This window comes from Sorex araneus, chromosome 5, assembly GCF_027595985.1.
Source record: "Sorex araneus isolate mSorAra2 chromosome 5, mSorAra2.pri, whole genome shotgun sequence".
Taxonomy (NCBI): Eukaryota; Metazoa; Chordata; class Mammalia; order Eulipotyphla; family Soricidae; genus Sorex; species Sorex araneus.
The window spans coordinates 100089439-100112454 of NC_073306.1; the positions used below are offsets into that span (position 1 = coordinate 100089439).

The window sequence follows — 23016 nt, forward strand, 5'->3', positions numbered from 1 at the left end:
TCAGGGATTACTCCTGCCAGGCTCAGGGAACCATACAGTGTGCCAGGGATTAAACCTGGGGTCTATACTACCTCTCTGGGACTCAAATTATGGGAAAGTTTAGAGTAGAAATCGCTATTGTCTGTCATTAAAATTGTAGAAGTACAAATGTTCTCGAGTAGACTTAAATTTATATGCTAGTTATTCCTCTTTATATTTATACTGTGAGCAAGTAACTGCTTAATATTGATGGAATATGAATTCTAGAGCTATTCTAGTTCTGTATTCCCACAAATCATTTTTTATTAGTCTTAATTTCTGGTATTCACATTTTATATTGAAATAAATTTACGTATATATTTTATGGTGATGCTCAAATGGTTCAGAAACATACTGCATTATACCAAGGAGCATAATGTGAATTTTATTATTAATAATAGGGAAAAATTAACAGAAAGGTTTTGCTTTATCTAGCTGTGTTATAAATTATAATGCCAAACTAAAACCTGTCATTTCCTCTCCTCATCAGGAGATGAGAACAAATGTTTAAACTGGTTTCAAAAATACAATTTTTGAAAAATAAAATTGCTATATATGCCTATTATACAATAGTTTTAATTATTGGACTCTATGAAGCACAATATTAGAGTTGAGGAAGACCAGTTTCCTACTATTTTGAAAGAAAAACTGGCCTATAAACATAAAGACTACCACATCACTCTTAGGTACTACCTCCATAACTTAAACATCAATATAAAACAAAACACTTTTTAATTAATGCAAATAGCCTGACTTACAATTGTTGGAATAAGGGAAGGCGTTGACAAGATTTGCTTGATAATTCTGTATCGGTCATAAAGAGGCTTTATGAGGTTTTTGTCTTGCTTAGTTACCTGAAAAACATGGAATTAATGCTCCTTTTTCAGAGAAGACTAAAAACATGTTTATACTTTCCACAGGCAAAAAATTGTCTTGATGCTTCAAAGAAAGGGATTATTATACTCTAAAACAGCAGTAAGGAGAGTCATTTATAATATATTGTACAGAGGGCATGCCAACATGCATGAGGATGGGTTCAAGTTTAGGAAGATGTTTTCAAAGCTCACAAGCCCGTAATGTGTAAATGGTATGAATTTAGTTGTTCATTTTGTTTTTTAAAAACCACTGGATCATGAAGATCTGATTTTTCTTCTGAAACATGTATTTTGTCTGTTTTTTCTGATGATATTCACAGGTATCAAACTTGTGCAATTCTTCATCAATATATGTTTGGATTGTATACTAATTTACTGATTAGCTCACAAACTACTTTGAATAAGAGTGAACTTCACTCTTTCTTGGAGGGTATAGTCTTAAAATTTTTCCAACTAAAAATATTTCAGAATATATGTATATATGTATGTATTTATTCATATATAGATATATCTTTGTCTTATGACCCATCTCCAATTTTCAACAGATCATGTCACACATAAAAATGTAACTATACTTTGTCAGTTATCTACCTTCCAATGTATTTTCTTTCCCAGACTCAGTCCAAAGTGATTTAAAGTTTGCTTCCCTTGTTTTTCCTCCCTACTGTGTAACCATATTAATTTGCTACATAGCTACTGTATGGAACTTCCTTCTCACTCTAGTCCAATTGTCTTAACTCAATATGGGTGAATGAGAGAAACAACACATAGAATAACCACCCAGGAATATTTTACTAAAATACACATGCCTGAATGAGCTGTATGGCTCAATCAGATCCCCTAGAACAAATCCTAGGGAAAAAGAAAATGGTTCAAGCTTGTTTATTATTTAAGCTTCATAATTATTCTCATGCTACCCTACCGCCACTCCAGCTATGAAGTATTCTTATGCATACTGATGTCCTTTTTCACTGATTTTTCAGTCGCACTATGTGTGCTTTAGTTGTTATCTCTTTAGTCTATTTTTGCCAAGTAAATCAGACATTTTTTGAAGATAAACGGAATATAATATCTTTTTTACATTCTCACAGTACCCAACATAAGCCCTTCACACTACTACATATCCATATTTGTACACAAGAAGACTGGCTTTAATAATCTTTATATAGATTCTGCAAGCTATAATGTGTGGTTCTTTTATTTCAGTAAAAAGATCACATCTGTTGAAGCCTTTAAAATGCTGGCAAAGTAATCCAAGAGCTATGACACCACAATGTAGCCCATGGAATTTTAATGGTGATAGAGAAAAAGGTTTTCAATGTAATTATCATACACTAATTATATATTATATGTTAAATTATATGTGTTATATATTAAACTAAATATTAAATTTATATTAATAATTATATTTTAATTTCCGTAAGTTCAGAAACCACTTAAATGATCTTTTTATGCTGTTTCTACTAGGATATAAATTCCACAGAAAGAACTTCAGAAAATGGTACATTTTACCATTATTACCATCTGTGTACTGCAATTTGATATTGAAGTTTTTTTGATGTATTCTTTGGATTCTACAGAAGCTACACTTAATAGAATGTGATAAAAAGACAAGTTAGAACGATTAGTGACACTGAATTGTCTTCCATAGATGCTGTGAAAATCTAGGTACAAGTACAGTGTATGCGATCATGTTTCACTGTGATGATTCAGTGATCTTACTTCTTATCCGAGCATTCCCCAAAGATAGTCAGTTTAAGAGACCTTCTGGTCATAAGTTTGAGACTGTCAAAACTGTAATTCTATAGATGCTTATTATCTTTAGACTCAGAGGGAAAGGCAGATAGCCAAAAAGATGTTACAGCATGGTTAATGTTTATAATGTTATAGGAGCTACAGTCTGTTCTCAAGCCTATAGAAACCTTTTATAGGAGACTTGTCAAGTCAGTTCACTGAGTCAGGAGATAAGATCTGCTGGAGAAATACACAAATAAAAAAAAGGGCAAAAATAGGTTAGAGTTTGTTCTTCTTTAGTCCACATTCCACTAAGAGCTTTTTCTTCTGAATTCAGTGGTTCACTGTTTCTGAAATACATATATACATACCCCTCTGCCCAATATATATCAATATATATTGATTCTTGTATATCTTTTCATAGATACTCCAAAAGCACACATAAAACATTAACAATAGTGACCAGCATAGGGATGGGCTACCTCAGAACAGAAGCTTGCAAATAGGATCCCTTTTTAATATATTATTTTTTGAACTATGTGGGAAAGTACAACCTATTCAAATTATCTTTAAAAAGAACAAGTTAGCAGAAGTTAGTGGGGCATTTCTTCAGTTCCCTTGACTTCTAATCTTTTTCCTCTATGCAACATAAAAATAACTCACAATTAGGTATTTTTATTGAAATAATTTGATTAAAATAATTATACCTTAAAAATCTGCTTTCTTTTTAAAGACCATTATAGCTTATGTGGGTCAGAAGTAATTGTCAATGCTCATCTACCTGATAATTTTTGCTATGCATCTAACTCTAGCTGTAGCACAGAAAGGACAATAAAATGGATATATGTACAGTATCATTTTAGAATATCCAAAGAAAAAAAGAACAGAAATAGGTTCTACAATAAGACAAGAAGATGATTCATTTTCATTGATAAATGCAATCGAGATGTGATAATCTCTAAAAATCATCTATAGATGAAAGAAAAAAGAAAATTACTCCATAACAGCATCTGAATTTACAAGATAATGTGTCAGATTTGTTAGCTTTAATATGGATCCTGACTAAATATCAAATCCAAAGTTTTCAGAGTCATAAAGCTTCTCTACAAAATAAATATTTTTTTTTTATTTTGGAAGGTTTTGTATTTAATGCATTTTTAGCAGTAAGGAATCCAGATGAATGTTATTTGTCAATTGAGTTTAAATAACTGGTACTTAGGTAATTTCAAGTGATAATGTGCTCTCTAAGGGTCCAAGAATACTAGCTACTCTGGAATAGATGAAGTTGTATCTAAAAGAATCAGTTTGCTTGACAAGTATTAAGATAATGGTTAGACAGTCACTTATTCGAGCACCAAGTCCTTTAAGTCTTCCATGCCAATCCAAACATATTTTCCTAATGAGTATCACTGTATCACTGTCATCCCGTTGATCATCAATTTACTTGATTGGGTGCCAATAACGTCTGCATTCGTCCTATCCCTGAGATTTTAGCATCCCCTCTTTACTCGTTCTTCCCAGCAGTGCCGCATTGGAGGCTCTTTCAGGGCAAGGGGAATGAGACCCATCATTGTTACTGTATTTGGCATATCGAATCTGCCACAGAGAGCTTTCCAGGCTCTGTAGTGTGGGTAGGATGCTCTCAGTACCTTGCCAGGTTCTCAGAGAGAACTAGGGTATATGAAGTCGCTTCTGGGAGCTTTGTTTTGTAGTCTCTGGATCTTGGCTGTTGATGGAATTATACGGGGAAAGGGGGAGAAGTTGTGGGTGTGACTGCCAAGCTACTGGAAAATGGGGGATCTGGGTGGAGGAGGCCCAGTCCTGATATGCTTGGAGATCTCAGCCCTAATGAGTAGAGAAGATAAAATACTTTAAATTCTAAAGGTAACTTCGTACAGATTAAGGTGGCTAAGTGTCCATTTCTACTTGTAAATAAAAAGTTCCAAGGTAAAGACTAATCCAGAAATTAGGGTGAACTTCTTGAGATTTGGCTGTGCTGCCACTTTATGATTAAGACCAAATAATATATCAAAGAACATTTACAATACAAAAGTAAATGCAGCTCTCTCAAGAAAACTTCATTCCAAAGTTAAATATGCTATTTTGTCCATCAGCAAACATTTATTCAGTACCTTCTATGTATAGACTTGTGGAATTATGTGCAATAAACAGCCTTTCTTCTCAAGAAGTCTATAGTATGAGACAGAAAATGGCATGCAGCAATGATAAAATACTTATGAGTCTTATTCAAGAAACATAAGGTAGTCACACATCTTTGGAACTGAGACGGGAATTATTCTTGTATAAGTGAAACATAAGCAAATATATATGCATGATAGGGGAAGGGAGGAATTACAAAGAAATACTACTCTGATCATATTTATAAAACGTATCTTTGAGTTTTTATATCGTATATCCAAATGCCTGCTTCACACATTTTAAATCTAAGATGTCTTAAGTCTGGCCTATACATCTTTCCTAACATTCCTCAAGAAACCATACTTCTAATTGCATGAGACTTTACTGTTTATACCTTATTCATAATTTAAAAAAATAGTGAAATGATATTTCAGTCCTAGTTTTGGGTCCACTTGCTGTTTAAGGAGGGATAGAGCCCTGGTGTTTTTGCCATTTGATTGCTATCAACAAGTGATGCTACAACCTCTAGGATGGCAACACATTCTGGAATCATGGGAAAATACCAAAAAATCATGAACAGTAATTCAGTAGAAACCCTGACAAATACCATAGTCTTCCAAAGAGCTTGTAGTATTGTTATATCACTCTCACATATTGGTCAAAATGATTTAAGATGTGTGAAGTGCTAGGGCCCAATATGGTGAGGTACCTTAGAGTCCTCCTGGGAAGGAAGCTTTTCTCCCTTGTCCTTCAGGCTTGTCAACACCGAATCTGGAGTCTCCTCTCCAGAGGAGCTTGGCTCAGGGCCCATAGCTTCTGGCTTCCCACTCTCTCTGGGGACTGTGGACTGCTCACAGGACAAGTTTCTAGAAGAAACTTTGGGGGCACTCCCTTGTTCTTCTGACAGCTTCAGTTTTAGTTCTAAAAGAAATGCAGCAAGTTACATTGAGGAGGACTTACTGCCCCTCATATAGGCAGAGAGCCCTTCAGAAATTCCCACCCCTGATGCCAAGTCTTCAGTGCCGATGATGGATTTCCAGTGAGAAAGGGCAGTGATGGTAACAAGGACCAGCAGAACAACCAATCATGTGAAAAGAGAAAGCTCTTAATGCTGGTGTCTTATGAGTAATAGACTATATAAGACAGTGACTCTCAATGTTTTTTTAGATTTCAGAAGAAGCATTCTAGAGAAAGATACTAGACTTATAGTCTCCACCTATAGCATTTGGAAATTCTGCACTAAGTAATTCACTTGGGTTTTAAAAATTGCCTGTGAAAATTCAAGCACTCTGGAAGGTATACATGCAGACATCTGAAGAAATACAAGGAAGATGGGAATTCCAGTCCTAACTCAACAGATTTTATAATTTTATCTAATGCCAACTTCTAAAATCCAGGATCTACCATGATTTCATTGTGGCTTTGAAGAAACATATACTATAGAAAATTTTAAAGCAACCTGGGGTTTATTTAGGAATTACATTGCAGAAAATGCTAGGAGACTTGTCTTTGCTTGAAGCCATTTATACTGATTTCTCAAGTATACAGTTCACTCTTAGTGTGATGTTTACTCTTCAGGAAGGCACTGGTGTGATGTTTAAACATTGCATATTTTACAAAGCTGATACATCATTGCAGGTCAATACCACTGAATTAACATACCATCCAGTTTCTTAATCATTATTCCTCTAGACATTTGGGGAAATTCAAACTTTCCTTGATAATAGTCCTTTAAATGTATTTAAAAGTATTTTAATACTTATGTCACCATTCCAGAGAAAATAGAGAACACTGGATTAGAAAGCAAGAGAAGTTTTATACCTAGCCCATGCCCTCCCAATTATGTAACCTTCACCTCTATCAGGGTACAAATGTGTCCTCATTTGTACAATGGGGTACATAGTGGAATTATGTTTAATCAAAAGAATCCAATTACGCATGGAAGTTAACACTCTACCTCGTAAAGTGTTTCTGGCATTGTAGTGAATCATTCCACTGGGGAGTCTGGAATTCCTCAGTCTCTTTATATTTATTAAAAGGAGCTAAACAATAAAGGGGACCCAAGTTGAGGCTTTCAATCTATGTGGTGAAAGAGTACAGATGAAAAAGATCCCAAATACCCTGAAGCACATTTAACTGCTTCCTTTGAAAAGATCTTTTGGCATTTACCTTTGAGCTGTTTACGACCTTTAGCCAAGTCATTCATCCATTTCAGAACTTCAGGATTAGAAGTTTTATCACCATGTGAAGGCTACAAAGGTGAAGAAAATGGAGGCATAAGGAGGGAGGGAAGTAAGAGAAAATAGGGAAAACAACATTTTTAAACAGTCAAAACATATTCAGGCATATGTAAAACAGAAAGAGAAATCCAGGCATTAAAAACTCCAGCTGATGTGTTGCTACAAAACTGAACCAGTAATCTTGACCTCAACTCTTCCATCCTGATGGTGGGTGATTGTTCTAAGTATATCCAACAACACAGCACTTTCCACATAGTTCTATCAAGGCCGTGCCCCTACAGGCTCATCTTTAGCTTGTGGTTGGGGCTAAAGAAATTAGTAAAGTGGATAAGGCCCGTGTCTTGCATGTGGCTGACCTGGTTCCATCTCTGGCACTGCATATGTTCCCCTGAACACTGCTGGTTATGGTGCTAATAAACAAACAAACAAAAAAAAAATGAAAATAGCTTGCAGGCCTCTAGCACCCCAACATGCACCCAGACCATTCTTCACATCAGTGTAGATGATTGCACTGACACAAAACAGCACTTATTCCGCTGCCTGTGCTCACATTCAGGAGTTATGATCAGGACCTGCTAGGGAATATTGGCAAAATGAAGATTAAGCTCCTCTGAGTCCCATCCTTTATTCTGAAGAAAGGAACCCCAGGATCTTTAAAATCTGACAAAAACTGAGGTAATCACTCTGCCACAGGGTACCCAGATTTCTAATTCTCTCACTGTTTGTAGTCAATGTCCTACTGAATTAACATTAAAATTAAAATTAAAATCATCCATGTGTCATTTTGGGTAAATTACTGAGTTTTTGCCTCAGTCTCATTCAACAACTGAGGATAATAGTAAAATCATTCACACAGGGTCGACAGGTAGAATAAATTAATACACTAAAAACAGACCCTGGCACAGACTAAGTAAATGTTTAACTACAAATATTAAAATACAAATATTAAAAGTTAAAAATACAACTATTATATTACTGGAAGTGGTGGTACTAGTATTACTGTTACTACCAACCTTCAAAGATGCTTTATCTTCAGTGACAAACCTGTGCAGAAGCATGTATGTCCTACCTGGTAACTAGTCTCACACTTAAATATCTCAATAATTTTTTAAAAAAATTTAGAATGGTATGATCCTATTAATAAAATAATTTACCTAGATTTCTTTGTTCTGTCTCAGAGGACAAAAGTGGATTTCTACAGGATAAAGAAACTACAGAATCGCCAAACATACTTAGCCTCAACCCCCATCAGTTAGCAACTTTCTTAAATAAGTTGTTACCACCCTGGAAACTTAAATGCAGACTCTAGAAGATTAACAGTTCCTTTGAATAGAAGATGGACAAGGAATAATGGGAGACTCCCAGCACAGCATCAGGAACACCAGATTAATAGCCAGAAATATGTGTTCCCCTGGCGATTGAGTCAGGCAGTCTCCTAGGTTCCCCAGGATTCTTTCTCCTCTTTTGTTTTTGTTTTGTTTTCTAGTTGTTTTGTTGTTGGGGGTGGGGGTGGGGCACACCTGGCAGTGTGTGGCTCAGGGCTCAATCCTGACTGGCTGCAGGACCATATGGGGTGCTGGGGATTGAAGGCAGGTCAGTGAATAAGCATGTTTGGCTACTCTTCTGGAAGGTCTCTTTGTTCTGTTTTTGGTTTTGTTTTTGTTTTTGTTTTTTTTAAATACCTTTGTATTATCACTTTAGCCCTCTCCGGTTTAAGGCCCCTAATCAAATCCATATAACAGGTTGTCAGTGGCAATTAGGCATAGGAAGAAAGGGAGAGGAATGCATACCTCAATGGTTTAGAGTCTAGTTACATGAAGAGTCACTTTTTTAAACTTGGTATTTGAAAATCCTCACAAAATTCTCTGCTCTGAAAACACATAACCTTCACACACATTAACAAAACAAATTAAGCTAAGAGTTCATGCCACCTTTTGAAACACTGCCTTATAAACATCAATAACTATGAGCCTAAGCCATGACCAAAGAGATGAAGTTTCACTACCGCAAATAAGATTAGCAAAATTTACAGCTGAATTTTTAAAAATATTTTCAAGCCTCAAAAATCCATTTATATTCTTCAGGGAGCTTTCAAATGAGCTTAAATCAAGCTCACAAGGATGGCAACTGAAATAGAGAGGGGCCAGAGAAATAGTTCAGTGGGTAAGGCATTGGCCTTGCATGTGACCAACCCAGGATTGGGCTCTAGCATTATGCAGGTCCCCTGCACACCACCAGGAGTGACCCCTGAAGACAGAGCCAGGAGTGAGCCTTGTGGATAGCCAGTTCCTTCTCACCCACAAAGAAGAGGCACATAGGGGAAAAAGGGGGGGTTAGGAGTAAAAATATGAGCTATTTGTCTGACTTTGTCCATTCTTTGCTGTGTGATAGTGAAGAACATATTTCCTTTCTCTAGACCTTTCTTTCTCCAGTGGTGAAATAAGCAATGAGACAGGCCATCCTGTCCCTTCCCATCCCTTTCCATCATACAGTGTCAAATTCCACTGAACATGTAGCTGAAATGGTCTTTCCTGGGTCCATGCCTCCAGCTGTTACTATAAAATCAATTAAAAGGAATTAACATGGTTTGAGCAAGAATGTGAAATGATTACATTTAACAGGGATATTTAAGGTTTGCTAGCACATGATCCAGCAGGAGCTTAGATTGAAAAATTGGCAGTGGGTGCTATTAATGCCACAATGAGACTGCGAAGGAGGAGGGCCTTGCACACAGCAACCATGTAAAGGCCACTGACATGTCAAGTCTCTAACCACAGCCTGACACTCAGACAGGAAGGGCAAGGGGAAGTCCTATTCCTGAGACACAAGGTTTGGATTATGCCAAAGACTTGTATATGCACTGAAGCAGTGGTGACCGCGAAGCTGCCTTCACTTGCTCCCAATTCCATCCATCTGCATGTTTGAGTGTTTGTGTGGGAATGTGTCTATTCTGACTCTAAAACCTCTAGACAAAGATAGTCACAAAAAATACTCTTCCTAAATAGGCAATGGCCTGTTAACTATTAGCCATGAGAGAAATAATTCAAGGCATATAGGTAGTAACCCACTGTATCACCGTCATCCCATTGCTCATCAATTTGCTTGAGCGGGCACCAGTAACTTCTCCATTGTGAGACTTGTTGTTACTGTTTTTGGCATATTGAATACACCACTGGCAGCTTGCCAGGATCTGCCGTGCAGGTAAGATACTCTCAGTAGCTTGCCGGGCTCTCCTAGAGGGGTGGAGGAACTGAACATGGGTCGGCCGTGTCCGCGTGCAAGGCAAATGCCCTACCCGCTGTGCTATCACTCCAGCCCAGGTTACCAACCTACCTACCTACCTACCTACCTACCTACCTACCTACCTGTCAGGTAGTAACCCAAGGAAGAATTAATGTGCCAAAGTTTTCTTCATTTTCTGATATAACTTCATGATCCCATGAAGTTATATCAATGTTCAAATATCTCAAATGGATTAAAAAGTGAAGATTGAGAAATGTCACTGTGCTAACAAGGAAAGCAGAAAGAACTATATACATAGTATCCACGTAATGCTCAAAACCTTCAGAAGTCACTACTATCTCCACTCTATAGATGGATTAACTGAGATTAAGTCCAAGGTCACAAACCACCTAACTACAGTAAATTCAAATCCAGAGCAGCCTGACTCAAGAAGTACTAGAGGCAAAAGAGAAATAGTACAGGGCGTAAGGTGCTTGCCTCCCAATAAGCCAACCTAGATTCAAGAGATGCCTCCATGAACTCTGCCAGGAGTGATCCCTGAGCACAGATCCAGAAGTATGGCCCTAGGTTCCCCCAAATTCAATAAGTATGAACAGTTTTGGGGAGTGGAGTCTTTGTATTCTACACTCTCTAGTAGAGATCATCACAACTCAATAACATAGGAGCTATACACAATGAAAAACTTCTCTAGATACCAGGAACATTTAAAACATGGGTACAATTTTTTCCTTCCACTCGGCAGCTATGAAATCTTCTCATTAAAAATGGTGCGTGGCGGGTGGGGGGATGTTACACCCGGCAGTGCTGGGATCAGGGACAATGCAGTGCTTGCAGTGCTGGCGATCAAAATCAGGGCCTCTTGAACCATATCTACGACCCTCAGATCTACTCATCTTTAAACTACCAACGCAAGCCTGATTCTGAGGGAAAACAACCACCTTTGGTAATCTTCAGTCTTTTGTTAAAACAAACAAACAAAATCTTCAGTCTTTGCTAGGCCTCAGTTACTCTAACTATAAACTAAAGACCTGTACCAATAATGTGAATTGCACCCTCCTAATTTATAGAAGTCTATCTGATATTGGAGTCAGAGTGAGAGTACAGTAGTTAGCCTTGTACACTGCCAACCTGGGCTTGGTCTCAGGCACTTTATATGATCTCCTAGCCCTTAAGAAGTGGTCCCCAAGTGCCCCAATCCCTGTGCCAGCGGGGAAAAAAAAAAACCATCTGATATAAAAAGAGTACAGTGACTATCTGACTTCAAAGAAGTGGATATTAAAAATCCTGAAGTAGGTAGTTTTGAAGTTTTGAAAGCCAATATCATTTGCTTTTTGGTTTTGCAAAACTAAAACCACTCCCTTACAGACCCTCTTTTACTGAAGCTGGAGCTACTGTTGGAACAGACAAGAATGGGATAGTGCAACCATCCCATATCACCCTCTCTGCATTTGGTTCACACTCTCAAGGACTTGCCTGATGCGTCTGTACCAAGTCCCTAAAGAACCGTTAAGTATTTCAAGAAGAATAAAACATTTCCCTGTTCTCTTTTATTCTAATAACAAGCTCTTCTGGACCCACAACTAAAGACTATCTTTGTGCAATTCACCATGAATACAGTTTTTCTTTATGCCATGGTAGTCATGAGACAAGATAAATAAAAATAACATTGGCAATCAGCCTGGCAAGCTACCTGTGGCATATTCAATATGCCAAAAACAGTAACAGCAAGTCTCATAATGGAGACATTACTGGTGCCCGTTCAAGCAAATCTATGAGCAATAGGATGACAGTGATAGAGTGATTGTTTCTCTTGTAAGAAAAGAAACTCTTCGACTGCATCCCTGAGACATCAGCATGAAGACGGGTGTCTGGTGGAAAAGCTGGATCAGGGCTGATTCTTACAAGCAATCACTTGCTAGGTTTTCATCTATCAACCAGGAAGTACTTCTGTGTCAGAGCTCTCCCTCATTCTGCTCTATAATTAGAGATTCTGCCTTTTAGGACTGCAATAAGTTTTTATTTGAGACACAGAAAATTAGAGGATTAAATTTAAAATAAAACCATATTTGAAAGCTTCCCAAATTATGGTCCTTGAAACCCTGGTGTTAGTAAAGTTCCTGGGAAGAGGGGTGGGGAAAAGATAGTGGGGTGGATCAACAGCCAAATGAGTATTTCCAAATACTCATTTGAGTTTGGAAATACTCATTTGGCTGAGTTGTAAGCTATTACTGGGAAACATTTCCATCAGAGACACAGTGACATCAAAGATCTATGATAGACCCCAAATGGGGACTCAATTCATATTCCTGGGATCACCAGTGGGAGCAGAACTGCCCCTTGACAAAAAGAGGTAAATCCCCAATGAAAGGAAAACCTTCATTCAAGGGCCCTTACCCGGTATTTCTTTTCTTGTTCAAATTTTTCTTCAAATTTGCGAATTTTCCTTTTGAGGCTCTGGATGTGTTTGGTGAGCTGGGTAATGGTCTGTGGCTCCTTTCCATCACCACAGTTGCACCGTGAAGAACTTCGGGGCCTGCCACAATTACAGAGAAGGGAAGATCATCAATGACAATTGTCTTCCAATAAGCACTGCCACTGGACTTAAGACTTCCTGAATTATCAGGGATGTCCAGGGAGCAAGTTCCTTATGTGATGGATCTGCTCATTACTGGAGACTTACCCCTCACCTGCATCCTGGGCAAATGCCACCCAATGCTTTAGTACCAAAAAATGTCAGATCACTAGAATATTTTATTTTTGCTATGGCTGTGGGGCCCATATCCCATGTGCTGGGGTGGGATTGGTGGACACCAAGGCCACGTCAACAGGTCAAATAAGGAGACATATGTAATGACAGGAATCAACTGCAGCACATGACCTCAATCACTTGAGCTGCAGATATGGGCCAGAAATGTATTTTTTGAAACTTGGAAAACACCCATTACAGATTTAAAGAGTCCCAGTCATGACAGCAGCCCCACCTGCCAACGATGACAAGAAAGATCTAGATGAATAGTTAATTTCTCTGAACATAATTGAGTTTTTACAAATTTGATGGAGGAAATAGACACTCCCTCAGCCCCTCCACAAAGTACACATACCCTCCAGATAACACAACTTTTTACTGGGAATAGCAATAATTCACTGATTCCCTCAAGTCTGCCAGAGTCCAAGAACCCAAGCTTGAATTAAGAGGAAACTAGATTTATAATGTCTTTTTCCCTCTGTCTTTCCTCCTACAGAAATATTATTTAAACTGCGCATTTAAATGTGCATTTGTGGACCTTAAAGAAAATGCATTACTTCCACAGTTTGGGTAGAAAGAGAGCAGATCTCATAAGAATTCCTAAACTATCTTGCTCCCAGGAAAAATTATGTTCCTGGTATTAGCATGTATTGTTCTGGAGGATACTGGTCCTTTCACCATTTCCAAGGTAGTATTCTAGGGCCAGTAAAGGCTGGAGCAGCATCTCAACCATGAGATACATTGGGGGCCAGGGAGATAGTACAGCAGGTAGGGCATTTGCCCTGCAAGCAACTGACCCAGGTTCGATCCCCAGAACCCTATCTGGTCCCTCAAACATTGCTAGGAGTGATTCCTGAATGCCAAGCCAGGAGTAACCCCTGAGCACTGCCAGGTGTGGCCCTCAAACCAAAAAACAAACCCCAACATATAACTAGAAAGCACATTTTTGCCCTTTCTGTTGCTGTTGTTCATCTCTTGTACTTGCATTTGTTAAGCATGTGTGCATCTTTACAGGCATCTCATGGTAGTCTGTAATCAAGTATTTGAAAGTGTGTTTGAAATGATGATAAAGCAAGGCTTTCTTACATCATAAACTGCTGCGTGCTGGGTGGAGAAGGGGCTGATTCAGGGTCTAAGTTGAATCTCTGGCTTTGGCTGAAGATGGAGCATCGCGGTGATAGCAGTGGGTTGTCTCCATCAGTGATGTGATAGAGTAGTCTGCTGGTCCCAAAAGACTGGAGGTCTTCTGGCGTACTCTCTGCTTCACTCTGTCCATCTTTGAGGGATGGAGCGGGATCTGAGGAAACAAGGTAAATCATTTGGCCTGGGAAGTGACAGAGGGCTCTAGACTATCATGTTCCTAAAGAAAAAACATCAGCATTCCCTCTAATGCTCATCCTGCCTCTCTGTTATCTTTTCCTTCTAGGAATATTAAAAGGCTTTCAAAATACTGTCAGGCATATTCTCTCAGAACGTAATAGAAAGTGTAACAGAACCATTAAAAACAACATGGAAATAAATGACTTTAGTATGAGTTACAGAGACAGTGGTGCCCTCAACTAAGAATAAATAATAATCTTCTCTGCTGTAGATATTTGCATATGGTGGAGGCTATATTACAAACTGCTGGAGGAAACAAAAAATCATAAAATTAAGTAAAAGGTAGCTATAGCAAAAGATAAGTGATAATGAGGAAGAAAGGCGATAAAAAAATTGCCAGTGAAGGAGTGGGAGAGAGAAGTGGTAACAAGGGAGAAATAAGTTCCCAGGTGGAAAATTACTCATCCATCATTTAAAATTATGGAGAATTGGGGCTGGAGCAATAGCACAGTGGGCAGGGTGTTTGCCTTGCACGCAGCCGACCGGGTTCGATTCCCAGAATCCCATATGGTCCCCTGAGCACTGCCAGGGGTAATTCCTGAGTGCAGAGCCAGGAGTAACCCCTGTGCATTGCCAGGTGTGATCCAAAAAACATAATAATAATAATACAAACTTATGGAGAATTATTGATATGGTTATTGTCTGCTTATCGATATGGGATGACATGCAAAATATGTTCAATGAATATCACAAATTTCAAAATAACAAATGACTCCATTTTATATTAACAGAATGCACTTATGGGGATTGGGGTGTGCTAAAGCAGTGCTTCGCAAGTCTGAGACCCCAGGTTCAATCCCTGGTATCCTCCCAGATAAATAACATGTAGAAAGGCATACATGACAAGTGTAAAACATATGCACTAAAAGAGCAAAGCTAATCACAAAGCATGGTAATCACAAAGCACACTAGAATTGGGAATTATTGGGTTCCCACAAGCTATGTGGAATTTAATAAAAAAAGAGGAAAACAAAACAAAATCCATACCAAAGCCATTCCCCACCTAGGCCACTAGTCTGTGCCTGCATTCTCATTACTGCAGGCACAGCAATGCCCCTTTAAATGAGCTCATTAACTCCTCACCCCCCCAGGGTCAATCCAACTTTGGGTAACTTTATGCTTTAGACAGGAACAGGAAGTGAAGACCATGAAAACTCTGAGCCTGGGTGTCCAGGGTGAGTAACATCACCCTGGCGTTAGACTCAAAGACACAGCCGAAACAAAATCCATAATGGTGTCTCACAGAAAGTCATGACAACCCTCAGTTTCTCTTACTCTTACTCTTACTGCCCTAATGGAAAATAAAGACTTTTATTTGTGAAAAAGCAGAATCGAAAATATTGACAATTCACATTTCCAAAGCAAATATTTTTACAATTTGGAATCAAATGGATCTTAATCACATTTTGGAGTATCTCCTGTTCTTTTTTTTTTTTTGATTCAGATGTGTTTTTAATGCCATTGTATCCATTAACTCAGCCTAAGTCTTTAAGCCAAAAGGAAAGTGGAGAGGAATTTTTTAAAATTTCACTTGTAAACATTAATCTAGGATGTCTGGCTTTTGGCAGCCAACACAGAAAACATACTGGCCTTTTAGTTATTTATACGTACCAACACAGCATTCAGGGGATCTGGCTGGACCCTATCTGTTTAGTTAGGGCATCTTAGGTAGAAAAAGAATTCTTATGAAGTAACTTTTTTTCATTCTTCTTTTTAAAAAATTTATTATTTTTAATAATTAGTGCATCACCATGAGGTACAGTTACAGGCTTATAGACTTTTGTGCTTGCATTTCAATCATGCAATGATCAAGTACCCATCTCCCCACCAATGCCCATTTTCCACCACCAATGGTCCCAGCATCCCTCCCACCCACCCTCACCTCCACCCCGCCCCACCCCTGTGGCAGGGCATTCCCTTTTGCTCTTTCTCTCCTTTTGGGTGTTGTGGTTTGCAATAGAGGTATTGAGCGGCCATCATGTTCGGTCTATAGTCTACTTTTGGCACACATTTTTCAACCCAAATGGGTCCTCCCAACATCCTTTACTTGGTTTTTCCTTCTCTATCGGAGCTGCCTTTACCCCCAGCATGTGAGGCTGGTTTCCAAGCCATGGAGCAGACCTCCTGGTCCTTATCTCTACTACTATTGGGTGTTAGTCTCTCACTCTGTTACTTTATATTCTACAGATGAATGCAATCTTTCTATGCCGTCCCTCTCTTTCTGACTCATTTCACTTGATACTTTCCATGTTGATCCACTTATATGCACATTTCAGGATGTCATCTTTTATAACAGATTCCATAGTATTCTATAGTGTAGATGTACCAGAGTGTCTTCAACCAGTCATCTGTTTTCAGGCACTTGGGTTTTTTTTTTTTTCCATATGCTAGCTATTGTAAACAGTGCTACAATGAACATAGAAGTGCAGATGTCATTTCGACTATACATTTTTGCCTCTCCGGGATATATTCCCACGAGTGGTATTGCTGGGTCACATGGGAGCTCAATTTCTAAATTTTTGAGAATCATTCATACTGTTTTTGAAAGGGGCTGAACCAGTCGGCATTCCCACCAGCAGTGAAGGAGAGTCCCTTTCTCCCCACATCCGCGCCAACACTGGTTGCTTTTGTTCTTTTGGATGTGGGCCAGTCTCTGTGGTGTGAGATGATATCTCATTGTTTTGATCTGCATCTCCCTGATGATCAGTGATGTAGAGCATTTTCTCATGTGCCTCTCAGCCATTTGGATTTCTTCTTTGAGAAAGTTTCTGTTCATGTCGTCACCCCATTTTTTGATAAGGTTGAATGTTTTCTTCTTGTGGAGTTCAACCAGTGCCTTGTATATCCTTTATATCTCCTGTTCTTTAAAGCTTGGAATGCAATTTTCTGTGTGTAACATCAAAGGTCTGATTAGGTCCCGGTGTGTTGTCACCAGCCTTCTCCCCTTCAAGTTGCAGACTAAGAGGGCAGGTAAGAACTCCTAATGTGCTCTGTGGCCCAGTGGCAACCCTTCTGTTGGTAGTAGACTGGTAGACAAGTACCTGTGAGGGTTGGGGAACAACTGGAGCCAAAAGAATGCCCAATACCTCAGGCCCTGAGCAAGGACACAAGTCTCCACATGCAACAGCCTTGCTGCAAATAACTGACCCAAAATCTGCTATAGTCTGACAAGAGTTAATAGGAGTAAGAGTTAATGACAAATAATATAAACAATATAAACAAAATCACTGTCACTGTCATCCCATTGCTCATCGATTTGTTCAAGCGGGCACCAGTAATGTCTCTCATTGTGAGACTTATTGTTACTGTTTTTGGCATATCAAATATGACACAGGTAGCCTGGCAAGCTACTGTGTGGGCACGATACTCTCGGTAAGTTGCTGGGCTCTCCGAGAGGGGCGGAGGAATTAAACACGGGTCGGCCACATGAAAGGCGAATGCCCTACCACTGTGCTATCACTCCAGCCCATAGGCAAAATAACAAAACAATTTTTAGCAAGTATCTAAGGAAAGCATATTTTTGTTCAAATGGGAATGGTAGGATTTCACTCTTTAACTGTGACCCCAAGACAAAAGAAATATGAGTCTTGGTGCTAGGCAATAATTCAAAAATGGAAGCACTGAGGTACCTAGTGACGTGACTATGAATAAAGAACTCAGCTCCTAAAAACCACAGAATTCTAAAAAAAACTTTACCAAGATAGCAGAATAGGGGTGACAGACAGTTCAAGGTTTAAGGCACTTACCGTGCATGCAACCAGCCATGGTTTGACCCCTAGCACTATATATGGGCCCTTGAGTACTGCCAGGAGTGATCCCTGAATGCAGAGCCAGGAATAAATTCTGAATGTAACTGGGTATGATCCAAACTGCATACCTCCACTCCCTGCCCACCTCCCAACTCCTCCCCCCCAAAAAAGAAATTAACACATACCATTAGAAATGGTTCTATTGGAACTATACTTCAATAATAAGTCTCCATTGACATGATACATTTTTTTAATTATTCACCAATACTGCCTAATTAGCATTACAGCCCCCCTAACTCTAAAATCACCACTGAAGGAAAACAGTAAGGCAGAATGATTCCAAAGAAACCAGTTGAAAACCAACAGAGTCAAAAATGAGTAACTTAGTTGTTCCCTAGTTCATTATTCAAACACCGTTGAGCTGAGAAATAGTTAAAAGTCAGCTGGAACATGTGTGCTCTTGCACATGCACATGCATCTGTGTAGACAGAATTATTAGGGTTCTTGACCTAATCAGGGAGAATTGGAGTCAGCCATCCTTGCTGCCATCCTGGGAATACTTCCCAGGCTCCCTCTTAAATACTGCTCCCCACTAAAAGATGCTTAGAGTGGAATTTAAGTCAGACAGTTTCTGAGAATTCCTTTGGAGGTACATGATGTTTTTAAGAGGTAGTTTGCCAGAGCCCAGCAAAGTGCAACAGTCTGGTTGAGAGACGGAGTGCAGGAGGAGGACTTGTGGTAGGCCCCTGTTGGTATTCAGGAAGACCCCTGACCTTTCCATGTTCCATTTTCCAGGGCTGTGACAGAAATGTGGAAGCAAGGCTGCAATACTTTGTGCAGAGATAGCAATACTGTATAAACAGCATAGTTCTAATTTTTAATGTTCTTAATAATAAAATGTTTTCTTTTCCTTCTTTGCATCTTCCTACAAATAAAACATGCTATAAAAATGTAACATGTAAACATATAAAATAAAACATGTATAAAATTTCTACAAATAAAATTTCTGTTAACTATTAATTTTTGTGTGGGGAAATAAACATAACTATTTGCAAGGAAAAACTTATTACTGAGAAGGAAATCTCAGGGCACAAGAGAACAGAAAATAAAGACTGTGAGTTTGAATTTCAGGTCTACTAACTTGGTAAGAGGTGACTCAGAAAGGATGAAGTTTTTTACATCTTCCTCTGTAAAATGAAGAGGTTAGTCCTTCATAAGACTGAGGATGAAATAAAATTGTACCTTCTACTAATTGCTGTCATCTAAATAAGCCTATGTTAAATATATGTATGAAGTAAATCATATTTATGTACATATATATTTATATCACTGTATGACTGCTGTCCCATTGCTCATCGATTTGCTCGAGCAGTAACATCTCCACTTGTCCCTGTCACGTCCAGGGTCAGGGGAATGAGGCCCATTATTGTTACTGTTTTTGGCATATCGAATACACCACAGGTAGCTTGTCAGGCTCTGCTGTGCTAGATTCTGCATCGCTCTCTTTCAGGAGCTTTGTTTTATAGTCTCTGGATCTTGGCCGTTGATGAGATTACATGACACCTGGGGCATTTTGTGGGTATGACTGCCAAGCTACTGGAAAAGTGGGGATCTGGGCAGAGGAGGCCCAGTCTGGATCCAAGAAGGCTTGGAGATCTCAGCCACAGATCCCGCATACCTGGGTTCCTCTGCCGATTCCTTCATGGGTGAGGCCCATGTGGGCATGTGGAGAGTGGCCTTGAGCATGGCTGTGGCTGGGTTCTGGAGGTTTTCGGCTGCTGGGGCTTTGCTTGGGGTAGGGAGGGAAACTCAACCCATCCCCCCTCTGAGGGGGCCCTGGTGAAGACAGCCTGGTGTGGGGGCAGGAGATTTATATAAATATATAGCACAGTTGTCCCATTGTTCATCAATTTGCTCAAGAGAGCACCAGTAACTTCTCCATTGTGAGACTTGTTTTTACTGTTTTTGGCATATTGAATGCACCATGGGTAGCTTGCCAGGCTCTGCTGTGCGGGTGGGATACTATTATCTCTCTCTCTTCATATACCCACAAACTATTTTATATATATTTATGTGTATAAATTTATATATAATTTTAAAATAAATTTATTTGTAAATTTATATACTTAAAATATTTAGTTTGTGGGTATATGAAAAGAGATAGATAATATTATCAAAATGAGAAAATTTAATAATCTCTTATAATCTCACTAGAAGACCCTATGGAGTTAACATTGGAAAAGAGAACCAATGTACCCTTGATTTATTTATAAATAAAGTCTGAGTGGAAGGAAACAATAAGAATAATCTTATTTAATAGAACAGACTGACTATGTTTTCAAACATGCCCTAAGACCTTTTGCATAATAAACACCTGAGGCTGGTAGTAATATGATATCTATTTTAAAATTTGAAGTGAGTTGGCATAGCTACACTAATTCCATTCAAGGAGGGCTTGCCCAAGGTAGAAGATTCTGCTTCTCTGGCTGAAAGCTGAAGAGTGCTCCCAACAGTCCACTCAAAGAGCAGTGGGCAACATGGAAAAATAATTATCAATAGCGTGTAAAGACCAAAAGACCTCTTCTGATCTGGCTGTAACTCCAAAAAGATTGTACAATATAGCTGTTAAATGAGTCAATCCTCTTCTTAAAAATATCTCCTAAAATGAGTTTTTTAAAAACAAGTCCACATTTCAATAAATAAATCTCTCTGTAACCACTTAAAATGGACTGCTAAGATCTAAGGAATACATTAGTCACAGTCTTGTGGATTTGTTCATTTGAACTTGGGTTTGTCCATCTTGGCAGAATCATAGGTGGCACCCAGGTACATTTCCAGCAGCCAAATATTAGCCTTTGATGTTTGAAGCTAAGTGAACCAAAAGCATATCTATATTTATAATGAAGTTCAAAGATCAGAGTTCTCAACTAGCCTCACAAGACAAATAACAGAGAAAATAATATTCTCCCACACAAAGAGGGCTGCCAAGACAAAACAGAAACAAAATTATCTGGCGGGTACCAAGAGATTATACATGGTATAACGCTTCCCTGGCATGCAGCAGATCCAAATTTGATCCCCCAGCACTACAAATGATCCCAAAAGCACCACCAGGATTGACCATTGAGCACAGTCAGGAGTAGCGACATGTAATTTCTGGCTGTACTTTCCCTGGACTTTATACAGAAATTCAAAGCCGTGAGGCCGCTGCCATGGCCGCGCAACCTATTGTCATTTAATCATCACCAATATGAAATGGTTCCCTTTTAACGGGTCGGACTTTGGTGGGAAATCCTAACAAGAATAGTAAGTCTTTTGCTGAAATATTGAAGGCTACCAAAGTGGTATAGACTGAACTAAGCCATATCCCCACGCCGGCTGAGAAGAAATATCCTTCTTTCTCGGGCAGAAACGCGGCATGGCGTTAACCACAGTATGATGTCCATTAAGCTGACACGGACCTGGTGGCGTGGGAATGGGATACAAGGGAATAAATTATTATGTACTTGGAACAGTGGGACGCTGGTGGAATCTCGAGCCGGGGCCGATACCAGCGTATTACTTTTGGTTCCAGAAACTGCTTGCAGACATTCTACCAGACTATCAACTAAGCCAGAGCCCCACGCCGGCTGATGACGAGAAATAACCATCTTTTTTGGTTTGTTTTCCCTTTGTCAGGCAGCGTGGTGATTACTAAACAGGCGTGATCTCGGTGGCGTGGGACGAGGGGGGGATAAAATAGAAAAGTTATGTAACAAACAGCGGGACTTAATATCTCTACATTCTCAGCAATGGAGAGCCATCAAATGCTTCCTTGACAGTGGGACTGTCTTTTCTTTTTGGGGGGAAACCCTAGCAACAATAGTGAGTTATGTGTTGAAACATGGACTGTAACCAAGATAAAGCGTAAACGAAGTGAAACTTATCACTTACAAGGGCGGGGACTGGGGGGGCGGGAGGTATAATGGGGTGGTTGGTGATGGAATATGGGCACGGGTGAAGGGAAGGGTGTTTGAGTATTGTATAACTGACATAATCCTGAGAACTATGTAACCCTCCACATGGTGATTCAATAAAATTTAAATTTAAAAAAATAAAAAATAAATTAAAAAAAGGAGTAACACCCTCAGTGGCCCCCACAATAACATCTGATGGGTATAAGATAAAGAGTTTAAAGTCCTTTGAATTTGAAAGCTTGAAGGTAACTGTGGCTGGCTTAGCCTCTTAGCTACCTGGTCTCAAAAGAGAGAACCTGAATAAGCATAAAGACCTCCCAGTAACTAAGCTGATGAAATAGACTGGCTGCAGACCACTGAAAGGAGAGAATGACCTTTCCAGTGTTCGAACAGGAAGGACAGGAAGGAAGGCATGTGAGATCTGGGTAAGGGAGGCTGACTGAGTGGCCAACTGGAAAAGACTGACACTCTGGAAGTTACTACATTTCATTCTCTGTGACAGCTGCTAGACTTCAGGGACAAAGAAGGCAGAGCTTTTCTTACCTCTACGGTAAGGCATGATAGACTTCTGCCACCCAGTTTGCCATCATGTATAAAAGCAACGGCTACAGGCTCTGAAATACTGAAATTCAAGTTCTACTTTTGCCATCTATGTCACCTGGGATACATTCATTTCCCCATTCTCAGTTTTCTCAGAGGTGCATGGGAATTGACTCATTTGTTCACTAGTCAACAAATGCTTATTGACCATCTCTCTCATGCTGTTTCAGGTGAGAATAGCAACAGCAACAACTTCACAAAAACTTGAGAGGATTTTAAACTGTTAAGGAGTTAAGGATCTCGTGCCTAGGACAGTGCCCTAATAAGCAATACAATTAGCTGTTGCGGTTTTGTCTTTATGGTGGCATTTGTTACCTAGTTAGGGAACTTTGAAAG

At 39.2% G+C, this 23016-nt stretch overlaps 1 protein-coding gene across 4 annotated transcripts in view; it reads right to left on the reverse strand.

The window, feature by feature from the left end:
* Positions 1 to 23016, reverse strand: part of FAM13C (family with sequence similarity 13 member C) — a 150779-nt gene that overhangs the window by 8489 nt on the left and 119274 nt on the right. For all 4 annotated transcript variants that reach the window (XM_055138449.1, XM_055138448.1, XM_004616526.3 and 1 more), the window contains 5 exons: positions 14082 to 14292; positions 12644 to 12782; positions 6936 to 7017; positions 5476 to 5687; positions 777 to 872 (listed from right to left, as the gene is read on the reverse strand). In XM_055138449.1, the coding sequence (XP_054994424.1) occupies positions 777 to 872; positions 5476 to 5687; positions 6936 to 7017; positions 12644 to 12782; positions 14082 to 14292 (740 nt within the window). The remainder of the gene's footprint in view (positions 1 to 776; positions 873 to 5475; positions 5688 to 6935; positions 7018 to 12643; positions 12783 to 14081; positions 14293 to 23016) is intronic.